Genomic DNA, 14,656 nt, shown 5'->3' on the forward strand with positions numbered 1-14,656 from the left:
TACTTTTACTGCACTTTTAGAGAGGTTCTTAATCTATGTGTGTCTGTGTGTGTGTGTGTATGTGTGTGCGTGTGTGCATATGTGTGTGTGCGTGTGAACTATCTATCTTTGGGGGCATGTTGATCTGATGGAATGTTGACCTAGAAACCAGAGCAGGGATAATCCTGACAAGATCACAAATCGTATTCTGTCAACGGGAGGATCTGTTGTGCGTTTGTGTGTGAGTCAATGATGTGTGTGTGTGAGTCAATGATGCCCAGTTACAGAGTACTGGCCTCTGGGCTGTGTCGATGGACAGTATGTACAATGTACCAGTCAGCATTGAATATGTATGCCTCTGACCTCTCACCCACATCAACCAATCCACAGCCGTCATCAGAATCCAGGTCATTGCACCATTGTATCCTAGATGGCCTCCACCAGATCTCAACTTCCCACCCTCACTGACCAACCCCCCCCCCCCCCACCTCCACTTCCAGGCACAACAACTGCGCTTCACTCCCCCAATCAACGCAGACGAATCACCCAACGAGCTAAAGAGCAGGTCATGAGGATCAAGCGTTCCTGTCAAACTCTTATCTTCACATGGTGACATGCAGTAATTAACCACAATTATCTAACTACGCTTCATGACATCAGCATACTGCCTCTTCTCGTACGAGTGGGTGGTCCCACTGGACACAGTGTGTCCGTGGAATACACAGCAGATGGGGGACCTGGTTCACTTAATCTGTGTAATTACCTCAATGATTCCTGTTAGTATTTCCGTCCCTCCTAAACCTCACTGACTTATGCTGTGTCCAAGCTAACAGATTACCGATACCACCTCCCCATCCCCACTCACTAGAGACACTATTTCTGAAGACCAGACAGACCCCACCCCTCCCCCCTTCACACACACACACACACACACACACACGCGCATACACACACGCACGCACACACACACACATACACTCACACTCACACACACACACACACACACACACACACACACACACACACACACACACACACACACACACACACACACACACACACACACACACACACACACTCACACACACACACACACACACACACACACACACACACACACACACACACACACACACACACACACACACACACACACACACACACACACACACACACACACACACACACACACACACACACACACACACACACACACACACACACACACACACACACACACACACACACACACACACAGGGCTGTCATGAGCTGCAGCAGAATTAGGGCCTGGACCAGTAATATAATTGAGACAGTCTTTCTCCATACTTACTGCTACACTAAATTGAGTGACTCTAATGAGAACATAAATAGAACAATTATTTCCAGGAAACAAACTCCACCATCTGTTCCCATCGAAAGGGGTTGTAAGATCTTCCTGCTTTGCTTGACGGAGGTATTCCATGCGTCTCAGACTGCACTCGGTTGAGATGTGTGTTGAAGTGGTTATTAATAGACTTGACAGACAACTCTATCACAGTACTGCAAGGTGATGCCTCCTGTGCTATATAGAAGACAGACAGTGTGTGGTGGTGTGACTGCATTGTTTCAGGTTATCCTGGTACTGCTACTGTCCATTTTTACAGTTCCTGTTAACATGCCCACTTGATTTAGTATTCATGCTTGACAGGGAGTAAGACACAACTACTGAGGTGGAGTGTGTCTGTGTCTGCCTGTCTGGAATCTCATACATAGATACACACCCACACCCACACCCACACACACACACACACACACCCACACACACACACCACATACACACACACAAACATGAGACTAAGACAATTAAAATGCCAATGATGTCATCCTTCTCCTGCTGCTAAGACGCATCCAACCAAATGAGAAGGTTGATAGATCAAACAAAGAACAAAGACGAAATGAGTGTGAGATTGCATGTGTGTGTGTGTGTGTGTGAACTGTCTGGCTGTCTAAAATACAGACGCAGGGAGGGAGAGAGGGAGAACAGGAACCCCAGAGGGGCTAGTTATGAACACTGAACACTGAGAAGAAAAAACATCAGGACCCAAAACATTTTAATAACATACTTTAGTTTTTATGTCATTTTTCCCCCCAAAACTGGAATGTACGTTTCAAAGGAGGTGACTGGAGAGGGACATGAGAGAGGAGAGGCCGGGGAGGTAACATAAACCATCTTATAATGTCCTACAATATCTGCACCGGAATAATCTCAAAACACTCTTTGACAATCGCTCATCAATGTCCAAAAAACATCTTTACAATCTAGCTAAACAGTCTCCCCGAAAGTCTTATGAGTGTCTCACCAACGCTTGACCCAACCATTCTCCACAGTTTCTGACATGAAAAGCAGGGCCCCTCCTCCTCCGGATGAGGTTATTGGCACAAAATCAGTGGGAAAACAGGTGAGAAAAGACAACCAAGTGAAACCAAATGATAAAACACTGTGGGGTAAAAGTCTTGGTTACACAGAATACTGTATGGGGACACAGAGTCACGTGGCCGTCCTGCTGGCCTGTCTAGTAGGACCCTGTTGTGAGAGACATGTGAAACCAGAACGTCTTCAATGGGACACACGGACAGGACAAATCGTTTGTTGGTTCTAGCACCAAGAAACTCCATGTTTCTATCAGAGGTTTACGCCACGTATCAGGTAGTGAGTGTGCTGTTTGTTTACTGGTTGTCCAAAGAGTTTTCAACATGGTCGTAGGGTAATGATGTCCGTAGAGGTCCAAAAAAGTCCCAGAGTGATGACCGTCTCTCCGCTGCCACATGAACCGTAGCACAGAGATGATGTCAGATCCCACACAGGAGTCTGGCTTGATGGTCTGTGCATCACATTGTTCCTCTGACTCTGTCACAGCCTCCGACACTCTTGACGGTGGACCTCAACATCACACAAACCATCACACAACATAAAAACAACCACAGTTACAATAGGAGTTTGGTTGTATGAAAACATTTATGAAACATGACATAGTATAGGCCTGTATATGAGGTGTGGTTCTTCGGCGAGTGTCACCGAGACCTGAGGACTGGTGTCACATGAGCCAGCGCATGAGATGTTTTCCTTAGCACTGATTTGTGGATATTGTGTTCATCGTTGGGGTGAAAAAGAGAGAAAGGATGTAATAATTCAATCTGATTGGTGGATTCCAACTTCGTGCTATATGTGATGCCTGTGGCATTTCAGCAGTGACCTTTTCATCGTCTTTACATCCCTGCGTTCCTCTCATTCCCTCAGCGTCAACCACAGGTCACCAGCACCAGTGCATTGTGGGAAATGAGAACAGACTACAGCTGTCATCATCATCACGCCTGGGGAAAAAACAACCTTGACTGAGGTCATGACAGTAGCAGAGTGAATATGTTTCTGCTCTGTATTCATGATTAAATGTGTGTGTGTGTGTGTGTGTGTGTGTGTGTGTGTGTGTGTGTGTGTGTGTGTGCGTGAAAGTCAAATCAGTGTTTGTGTCGGTTCAAAACACTTTCTTGCCTCTCTCATTAAGTGCTCATGTTTTCTTCTGTTTTATACATAATCTGATCCCAAGTGAAACGGCGTAGCCTCCTTCCTCTGTGCCATTGTATATACATACAGGTGAAATATTTTGTTGTACAGAATCTCAATGCTAAGGCATTGCACAGTGTGTGACAGGAGGGCAAGAGTAGAACCTTCATTTTTAAAGACCACATAGAACTGAAATAAATAACAGTACCTAGATCTCATCTAGACTCTGAAACATAAAACACAATACAGACAAGGAAACTGCCACAGAAACAGAAATTAGAACATAAATGTAAAAAAAAAAAACTAGCAAAATCTACAAATTATTTATGAAATAATCATATTATATATAATCTGGAAATGGTGACAATGGGTAAAGAAACGTAATCTTGCTTTGATATTTGCTCTTGTGGTTTTGGTTTTAAGACATACGTACATACAACCCCAGAAACAGAATCCCTCCCCATACACAAGCAGGCGGCATACTGCATACTTGGTACAACTGGGACACACACACACATTTCCAAACAGCCAAACAAAGAAACAGATGGGCTAAATTATGTTTTTTGTCCATCTTGACTAAAATAGACACACATGCAGGTGTGCACGTAAACACACACACACATGCACACACACACACACACACACACACACACACACACACACACACACACACACACACACACACGCACACACACGCACACACACACACACACACACACACACACATTGAAAACATCAGACATTTCCTATCCAGTTTTACTCTTCACTTTGAGTAAGAGTAAAAGTCAGTTTCCTGGCCTGTCGTGTCAAGGTCACACGGCCATCCATAGGGTTTTCAACTCAGGGAAAAGAGGTCCATTACCCCCCCAAAAACAACCTGTACTGACTCCTCCATCCACAGCGTCAGTGCACTGAGCAGGGCAGCCGTCACACACATAGAGGGGGGTGGGAGGAGTGAGGGAGTGGAGGAAGCTAAGGACTTGACTTCTAAGACCAACTGAATACAGGCTATGTGTTTTGCACTGATCTGTGCGTCTAGACACCGTCTGTGTGAGTCTCCCTCATACTTTGTAGTAGATGTTGGCGGGGCTTTGGGGGGGCATGTCCTGGACGATGTAGACGGGGTGCCCGTAGTCCCCGCTCACCTTCTCGTAGTGCGGGCAGTAGGCCGAATCTGAAGTCCGCAGCGGGATGATGATGTCGCTGGGCTCCGAGCCGTTGTTGCCCCCTCCAGTGGACATCCCGGCGCCGCAGGCCCCGCCCCTCTTGGGGGTGAGGGTGGCCAGGGTCAGGGCCGGGTGGCGTGTCTCCGAGTGCTTGTTCCGTCTCCGCCGGTAACACACGGCGCAGATGACGGCCGTCACGATGAGGAGGAAGGCTCCGCCTCCTGCCGCTCCGGCGATGATGGCCACGTTAGGAGAGGCCAGGGGCCCCTCCCCCCCTCCACCTGCGCCTTGGGATGAGGTGTTGTTAGGGGCCGCACCTAGACACGGGAGTCAGGAAACAGAACTTACCGGTACGTTCTCCAGATCATTATATCTCAGAAGTCAAACTTGATTCAAAGTGTATTCTCACATTAAGTCTCAATATACAGTAACAGACATAGAGTGAATGTCTCCTTCCTGCCTCCCTCCCTCCCTCCCTCCCTCGCTCTCTCATAGTGTACCACATACAGTACCTGTGGTCTTGGGGTTGAAGCGGTTTGGGTCTGGTTTAGGTTTGGGCGGGAGACCGTAAGCCGCTATGGGCAAACAGAACATTGATTTAATATGCATAACAACATAAACCCCCCCCACCCCCACATATTTTTTTTTATTGTGAATAAATACAAACAAATCAGGGGGAATATATAGTAAATGTGATCATATAATATCAAACTAAATGTAGTTGTGAAGATGATGCAGACTGGTGTAGAAGAACAATGACGATGCTACTCACTCTGTCCCACTTTGAGGATCACCTTCATGCCTCGTGTCACACACACTCCCCCTCTCACGCTGTCCAGACCCTGTCTCGTCCCGTCAGAGGTGGCTAAGGGAGGAGGAAGACGAAGAGGAGGAGGAGGAGAGAAAAGCCAAGGTTAGAGAGAGAGAGAGAGACCTGCAACAACCCATGTCTCCACTGACATGGCTCATTTCACTCTCTCCAACACATTACATCACACTACACGCCAAAAGTATGCAGAGACAATTATGGTCTGGGGTTGTATTTCATGGTTTTGGGCTAGGCCCCTGAGTTCCAAGGGAAATCGTAATGCTTCAGCATACAATGACATTCTAGAGAATTGTATGCTTCCAACTTTGTGGCAACAGTTTGAGGAAGGCCCTTTCCTGTTTCAGCATGACAATGCCCCCAAGCACAAAGCGAGGTCCATAATTACATGGTTTGCCGAATTTGGTGTGGAAGAACTTGACTGGCCTGCACACAGCCCTGACCTCAACCCCATCAAACATCTTCGGGATGAATTGGAACGCCGACTGCGAGCCAGCCCTTCTCGCCTAACATCAGTGGCTGACCTCAGTAATGCTCTTGTGGCTGAATGGGAGAAAATCCCTGCAAACATGTTCCAAAGTCTAGTGGAAAGCCTTCCCAGAATAGTGGAGGCTGTACAGCAGCAATGGGGGGGACCAAGTTTTGGAATGCGATGTTCAACAAGCATGATGTTCTGGTATCCACATACTTTTGGTCATGTAGTGTATGTACTGTGATATGTACAGCACATGTATGCATCTGTTCCGTAACATGACACACACAGACACGCTCATGTTCTCACTCTCATGCAAACTATAGACCTCACAGCTGGGGCCATCTGGTGAGTGGAACTAGGTCAGACCAGAGATCTAGAAGCCCCCCCACCCCCGCCAATACACACACACACACACACACACACAAACACTCACAAACTCATGCACGCACGCGCACGCGCACACACACACACACACACACACACAGACACACACACACACACACACACACACACACACACACACACACAGACACACAGACATACAGACAAACGCATGCACGCACGCATGCACACACACACACACACACACACACACACACACACACACACACACACACACACACACACTCTCTGACCCCAAACCGTGAACCACCACCAAAATCCATGGCCACAGAAACCAAAACCAATTAGTCAAATCCAATACGAACCAGTGGCCATACAGAGGCAAATCAACCATTCACAATGACATCACACCTGATGACCCCCTCCTACTAAATCACTCCTCCCATCCCATTTACTGCTTGAGGTGACGGATTACATGACACTTGAAACGTGTAGGTGTAAGAATCTCTCTCTCTCTCTCTCTCTCTCTCTCTCTCTCTCTCTCTCTCTCTCTCTCTCTCTCTCTCTCTCTCTCTCTCTCTCTCTCTACCCCATCTTGCACATCCATGAACACCAAAAGGGAGAAAGAGAGTAGAAGAGAAGACAATTATTCAAAGTAATTCAGGGTAATTATGCAAAGTTAAATGAGAGAGAGAAAGAGAGGGTTTTTCCCCACCGCTGTCAGGACTGCAGAGTCACTCCCTATCTTCCGCCGTAGACTGAAGACCCATCTCTTCAGGCTACACCTTAACTGTCCCTCCTGAAACCTCTCCATCACCCTGTTCAGTTTCCCTACTATAGCCTATATTTAAAAAATGTTATAATAATAATTCTTCCTTCTTCTAGCATTATGACTGCCAATGGTCCCTGGCCCGAGCAGAGATGACTTTTCTTGCGATGACTGATGGATAGATGACTCACTTACAAATGTATTCGATGTAAGTCACTTTAGATAAAGGCGTCTGCTAAATGCCAAAGAATGTAAATGTAAAGGGTGAATGTGTAAATGATAGATAGAGGAGGTATGGTTACCATGGCATCTCATCTGTGCTATATATACTTGCGTGTCTATGTTTAAAGGTTCACTGAGTTACTGATTAACTATGACATGGTGTTAATTGCATGACATTGAATGGCACACATGCGCACACACATTATCAACACACACAGACACACACACAGGCACACTAACCCACACACATGTGCACGCATGCACACGCGTGCACGCTCACTCACAGACACGCACACACGCACGCACGCACACACACACACGCATGCACGCACACACGCACAGTCCGAGAGGTACATGCACCCAACATACACTGTTAGCAGAGGGAGGAGGGAGAGACAAGCCACCAAGTTTGAGTGAGTAATTTATGTGACGATCAACCTTGGGGAGAGAGAGGAAGAGTGAAAAGAAAGAGAGAGAAAGGAGAGAGGACAGGAGTACTAAGTAATTGAGATGATGATCTGAAGCGAAGGAGAGGGAGAGAGAGGAACGTACAGTCCATGCACGGCAAAGAACAGGAGGACGTCTGCTCCCAAAAAAGGCGAAAAACAAGACAAAAGAGGAAAAGCCTCGGAATAAAACAAGACGGAGACGAGAACATATGATCACGCACACGTTCTGTAATGGAAGGGGATTTACACGCACACAAGAGACGTGAGGAGGCTGTGTGTGTGTGTGTGTGTGTGTGTGTGTGGGGGGGGGGGGGGGGTTGACCCGGAGATTGACCCACTTAGATCTAAACCCTACCCCTCCCCTCCTCACAAAGTCCCTGCCAGAGAGAGGAAAGGAGAGGAAAGGCGAGGAGGGGCGCAAGTGATTGACCCGTGTCGGCCCAGCGTAGCGGAAGTGCATCTCCAAAACATGGGTTTACAGTAACTCGCCTCAAACAGGAGGCTAACCCCAGCCAAGTGTTTAACTGGAGCCCGTGTCAAATCAAGCAAATGTGACGGCAGCTGATGAAAGCGGGAACAAGTCGGCAACCGACCAAATGTTCTGACTTTAATTCAGAAACATGTAAATAAATGTCAACGTTGTTGAAAATCAATGACACACTTTCTAGCCCCCCCCCCCCGCGCCCCTTCTCCTCCGATGTAGTTCAGTTCAGCGGATTCAGGCTTTGACCCGTGTGGCTATAGAGATCCTATGGGTCTCCATTGGCAACAGACACATAAAGTCACGTAAAGCACCGACAGGGCTCCAGGCTGGCTCCTCTGTCCATTAGTGTGTGATAACAGGGCCACTGTCCTACACGAGGTCATCGGAAACGGACACACCCGGCAACCACTTGCCACTCATCACTTATCTGAAGATCATAACGGTAGGAAGAGCAGCTTTATGGCTGTCTGTGGCAGTTATGGAAATGGCCGGGTGACTAGACATGGCTGGAAGTCTGGAACAATGTCTGCCTGCTGTAGAAGTACAGTAGCCCGATGTCTGTGCATTGTAAATGAGTCCATTATCTGATTTCTGTTGGAGATTTCTGTTCGTTGTGGTTGTGTCGCTCTGCTGTGTGTGTGTGTGCGCCAGGGTTTCCGTTAGAAAAAATTGCCGCCGGACATCGTGTCCGGGAAGATTTCGATTTACCGGACAAACGTGATATATTCCGGACATATTAAAATATAATAAAAATAATTTTTTTCAAAATTATATTTTTTTTTTCTCCAAATCTAATATAGCTGTTTGTCGCGGTGATTACTGTTGTGTAGCGGCCTATATATGCCATTTAATGTCTATTTCTCATCCGATACGATTAGATGCGAGCTATATAATATATAATAATATAACATGATTCGCATGCGCGCTATATGTCCAGCGCTGAACGGGCGCCTCTGGGAACTGAACAGACAGCATCGATCAATGAACGGACTCCACATTACGTTAACTGAAGTTTGTTAAATTGTTTGGGATTAATGTGAGTTTTCTATTTTCTCTTTCCAGTTTGACCCTTTTTTTTATCAATAAAACAACGTCATTTCTATAACCAGGTCTCGCTGGTTGGGAACGCATTTCGTTTAGCTGATATGTTACGCAACCGAACAGCTTCGGGAAAACGAGTAGCAGCGCACATAGTAGTGAGCAAATACTGACTTCCACTTTTAGTCCTAGGCAAAGGTCCAACACAATCAATTATTACACGTTCAAATGGCTCCCCTATAGCAGGAATGGGATGCAATGGTGCGGGTGGAATGGATTGATTAGGCTTACCCGCCATCTGACAAGTATGGCAACAGCGGCAGTGCTTGGCAACATCCGCCTTCAGTCCGGGCCAAAAGAAATGTTTCAATATCAGCTGATAAGTTTTAGTTATACCTAAATGTCCTGACCACTGGCTCTCATGTGCTACAGATAACACCTGTTGTCTATAACCCACAGGCACAACCACTTGTTTTACAGTATTCCACTCACAACCATTTGCATTAGGAGGAGACCATTTACGCATTAATATCCCATCGTTAAGGAAATAAACTACGTTGCCCCCTATTTCAGATTCCTCACTAGCTGCATGTAAAAAAACATTTGTTTAATGACTGATCAGCTACTTGAGCGACACGCAATCGCTCGCCGGTTACCGGGAGAGATAGGCTGTCAGCGGATGGTATGGTAGGACTCGGGGAGGATGGTAACTCTACCACTTTCTCCCTGGGAGAAGCTGAAACAATCGGGTTCTCATCCCTTTCAGAAAAGGCTTGCATAATCACACTATCACAGAGAGAAACATCGCTATCCTCCTCTCTGCCTCGACTCGATTGTGCACGAGTTATAGCGCACACCGGAAACAACCGCTGTTTCGCATAGGCAGCCTACACATTAGGAGACATCATCATGCCGGTGTCAAATCATATCATAATAAAAGAAATACATAGCCTATATATTCGTCTTTTTTAAAATAGAAGGAATCAGAATGTGAACTTTAGCGAATTGTATTCAAATTGTGCTTAGAGGGAATTATTTTCACCGGACATAAATGTCCGACGAGTTTTCATTTTGTCGGACTTCAATAAATTTTACCGGACAAAGACCGGTAATTACCGGTTAACGGAAACCCTGGTGTGCGCGTGTGTGTATGTGTTGCAACTGCGACTCTGTGTGCTTGCGTGCGTGCACGTGTGTGTGTACGTGTGTGTATGTTGTGGATGAGGCGCAGTGTGTTTATGCTGTAAATGTGGCTCCGTCGGTTTGTGTATAATTGTAGGCTTGACTACGACTAGCGCGTGCATCAAAAGAGCGGAGCTCTCTCTGTGATTGGCCTGGCCAGTGTGACGTCTGACCCAGATAAGGCTGTGTTGTGGGCCCCGGGGGCACATTAAATAGTGTGAGCCTTAACTTGAGTGTTCTCTAGGATAAACAAACCCAGCTGAAGTCAAGGGGACTGAAGTCTGCATCCTGTGGGCTGGCAGGTACAAGTGCATGAGGGATGCTGAAGTGGATGGATGAATCACAGTGAACCGTAAAATCCACCAATCGTATTGAAATCAAGTCAACCAATGAGAAACAAGAAACGGAGCGCGTTCATGTACTCGACGTGACATATTTAACGTACTGTATGTAACAAGAAAGACACTGAACTGCATGTGAATCTAATATGCCGTAATAATATACTTAAAAAAAAAATTCTCGCTGTGGGAGTATATAGTATAGAGTCTTGTGTATCACTATTCAATTCTCAGTTTTTCTCTCTCCCCTGCAAGCTTCAAGTCCTTTCCTTGCGGGCTCACACACACACACACACACACACACCACACACACACACACACAGAAAAAAACACAACCCTATATTTGCGTCACTCAAGTTGAATTTGTGTTTCATCAAGTTGTAAATTGTGGTTAAACAACTTTCGCCAATCTGTGTGTGCAGCAGTGGCACGACCACGGCCAAATAACAGTGGCCCTGCCTCAGTGCACTAATCTCTAATTGGTGGAGTCAGTCAGGACACAGCCTGATTGGACACGGATTGAAACAGATGACGCTTCACCTCTCTTTGATTGGTTGAGGCCACTCACTGAATACTAACTGAGGTTATTCACCAATAGCGGGTCTGGCTGTTGAACCAGCAGCTACTCAAACTAAGGTGACTTACTAGAGTTAACTGTAGACATTTGCATATGGACATTTGTAGATGGTCCATATGCAAGTCCAATCCTTATCTAAGAGCCAGCATCCCTGTTCCTGTGGACTGTCTCTCTCTCTCTCTCTCTCTCTCTCTCTCTCTCTCTCTCTCTCTCTCTCTCTCTCTCTCTCTCTCGCTGTCTCGCTGTCTGGCCATGTCACTGTTTGTCTCTTAAACCAATGTCTCAGGGGAGGCTGGTGAAGGTAGAAATCGGAGGACGTGCTCATTGCAATGCATGGAATGGAATGAGGAACGGTATCTTGATACGTCACTCACGGTTCACTGTGATCCATCCATCCACATCAGCATCCCTCATGCACTTGTGCCTGCCAGCCCACAGGATGCAGACTTCAGTCCCCTTGACTTCAGCTGGGTTTGTTTATCATAGAGAACACTCAAGTTAAGGCTCACACTATTTAATGTGCCCCCGGGGGGCCACAACACAGCCTTATCTGGGTCAAGCGTCACACTGTCCAGGCCAATGACAGAGAGAGAGCGCATCTCTTTTAACAGCACACACTAGATACCATTCCTCATTCCATTCCATGCATTACACTGAGCACCTCCTCCGACGTCCATGACCACCGGCCTCCCCTGGTGTGTGTCTCTATCTGGGTCTTCTGCAGACTGCTAACCTTAACCCTAACCCTAACCCCATTGTATTTTAAGTACATCGTTCAATTGTATTGCGCAAAATAGTACAGTGTATTGTGTAGCTCTTCGACTAGCCCCAGGATGATAGGAGTTGGAAGTGAAGTCCTGACCACAGTGAGGTGATTTCTTACTCAGCCACAGAAACAGAGCCCGAAATAGTGCTGGGAGGAGGGGCTAGAAAAGATGAATCAATAGCAGGAATAACTTAAAAAGAAAAAACAGGGGGAAGAGAGAGGTTCACTGAGGCTGAAAGCATAAACAGGGGAGGGGGGGTGAGAGTGGGAGGGAGAGATAGAGGAAGGGAAGACTAAATTAAGAAACAGGGAATGTGTAACGTGAGGAGAGATAAAGACAGAGCAGACTACTGGAAGAGAAGAGGAAGAGAGGGAGAGAGAGAGGGAAAGAGAATGAGAGAGAGAGAGACGAGAAGGAGAGCGAGACAGAGAGAGAGAGAAAATGAGAAAGAGACACAAGAGAGACACACACACACACACACACACACACATACACAGAGAGATAGAGAGAAAGACATGAGTCATGAGAGCGAAAGAGAGAGAGAAACACAGCAAAAAGTAATTTCTTCCTACCAGGCAGCATTTCATTTGTTTCAATGTTTTTTGGCCTTAATTATCTTAATAAGATATTATAATTTGTTAATGAGATTTTATTACTGGTTCTGAGTAACTTAATGTTTGAAACTAGAATGACCAGAATTGTAAAGCTGTTTGATCAACACTGATAAGTACAAAACTGCTTTGTCAAAGCCAGGATTTCTTAATTCAAGCATCTTATCCTTTTCATCTCTTCACATATTAAGAGCAGATAATGACCAAATGGAATTCACTGTTTTATTGTCAATCTTACAGAACAAAGACAGCACACTTTTCATATCTGGGGAACACACTATGAGTCATTTGAACTATTGAACAATTCTATTACATCCCCAAGATGGTATTTTACTTGTACATAAGTTTGGCTCTTGTTGCTAATTGTGTAATAAGAGGCATGCATGAACTCAGTGGCCTGTGCAAGGTGTGGGGCCTCAACTTGATAAGCCATGACGTTTCTATCAAAGCGTATAGTTTGAAATGGTTGATATTCCAAACAATAAAGTTGTTATATGTTTTTGACCAGTCCAAATTCTGGCATATTTATCATTCAGTACGTAACTTTGGCAAAGATCATGGACTTCTGAGTTATGTATTTATTACCATTTATCACAAGCTATTTGACTGATACAGCATGGTTTACTTCATTGAAACCTAGGAAGTCCCTTAATTTTTCCACATAAATAGTGTAGATCTTTAACATCTGAAATAGGTCCCATCTCCCTTTCACCTAACACATATTTGTACCGAAAATTGTTGTTATGGGTCTTTTTGTTCGGTACGTGTGTGTGAATGAATGCAGCATTGTTTTAATCACTGAACATGCAGAACTTCTTTGTGAGTGTGTTCAGTTTTGTCCAGATTATGAAAGTGCTATGAAAGATTAAAGAAGATATGCTTATTTGAATGTTGGTACACTTCAAACCAACTAGCGGAGAAACACTCTCTGAATCAAACCACACAGAAAACAGCTGCTAGTAGGCTAGCGCTAAAAAGGAACATCACTAAGAACATCTAACTGCATTTTTAGCACATCACAACTTGCTGATAGAACATCAACATGCTAAAAATACACAACTACACATAATTAGATGATCTCACAGTCCTTTCTGCTTAGAACACGTCCTAAAATGTAAGTTTGTTTATAAGCCATGTATCACTTACCCAGTAGCCTATGGCAGACGAGACAGTGAATCCAATGTCACAAAGTATTTAGTGATCTTAAAACTGGTGTTTGTTATATTGAGTGGGCTCTTCAACACTTCAACGGAAAGCACATTTAAAAAATAACTAAAAGGCATCTTGAGAATTGCAGACATGCCGCCCTTTTCACCAGATCATGTCATGTTCCTGTTATATTATAAAAAGGCAATTGTAGAGTGGAAAAAGTTCATAACTGACTAGGGTTGCACAATGCCATTTCTTTTCATTTTTGGTCTGGTTAACAGAACTGTGTGTATTGTGTTATTATAAGAAGGTTTAAAGCACTGTTAGTTTGTACCAATGGCCTTTCGTAGAGTCCTCAATAAAGAAGTGAAAAGAAACAAGATTCATTCTTTCTTTAAGCAAGACAGATCTCGTTTCTAGTAGCAGTACAAGAACATTTATCATAGTCAGGATTACTTGTTTTAGGCACAACATGCTATGTAAATTCCAGGGTAGCCTATATTGCAAAACTATGCTCAATTTAAGCACATTTTCTTTACATATTGAGAAAATAATTCTTAAATCTTGTCTTTGTATCCAGACAAATATACTTGTTTTTAGTGTGACTGCACTAGTTTTAAGATATCTGTGGGTTCTTTGACACTATTTTTCCTTGTTTTAAAAAAATCTTTATTAAACAAGTAATTAAAAACATGCTTATTTTACATACATACATAATATATCCTCGATTCTTTTCTTGT

At 44.9% G+C, this 14,656-nt stretch overlaps 1 protein-coding gene across 1 annotated transcript in view; it reads right to left on the minus strand.

The window, feature by feature from the left end:
- Positions 1-2,126: 2,126 nt before the first annotated feature.
- LOC308156417 (ephrin-B3-like) overlaps positions 2,127-14,656 on the minus strand; it is a 43,331-nt gene continuing 30,801 nt past the window's right edge. The window contains exons 3-5 of the mRNA XM_080529755.1: positions 5,460-5,552; positions 5,200-5,262; positions 2,127-5,004 (exon numbers count right to left, since the gene is read on the minus strand). Of these exons, the coding sequence (XP_080385881.1) occupies positions 4,583-5,004; positions 5,200-5,262; positions 5,460-5,552 (578 nt within the window). The 3' untranslated portion in view covers positions 2,127-4,582. The remainder of the gene's footprint in view (positions 5,005-5,199; positions 5,263-5,459; positions 5,553-14,656) is intronic.

Source organism: Nansenia antarctica (genome assembly GCF_963989245.1).
Source record: "Nansenia antarctica genome assembly, chromosome: 4".
In the NCBI taxonomy this organism is placed as follows: Eukaryota; Metazoa; Chordata; class Actinopteri; order Argentiniformes; family Microstomatidae; genus Nansenia; species Nansenia antarctica.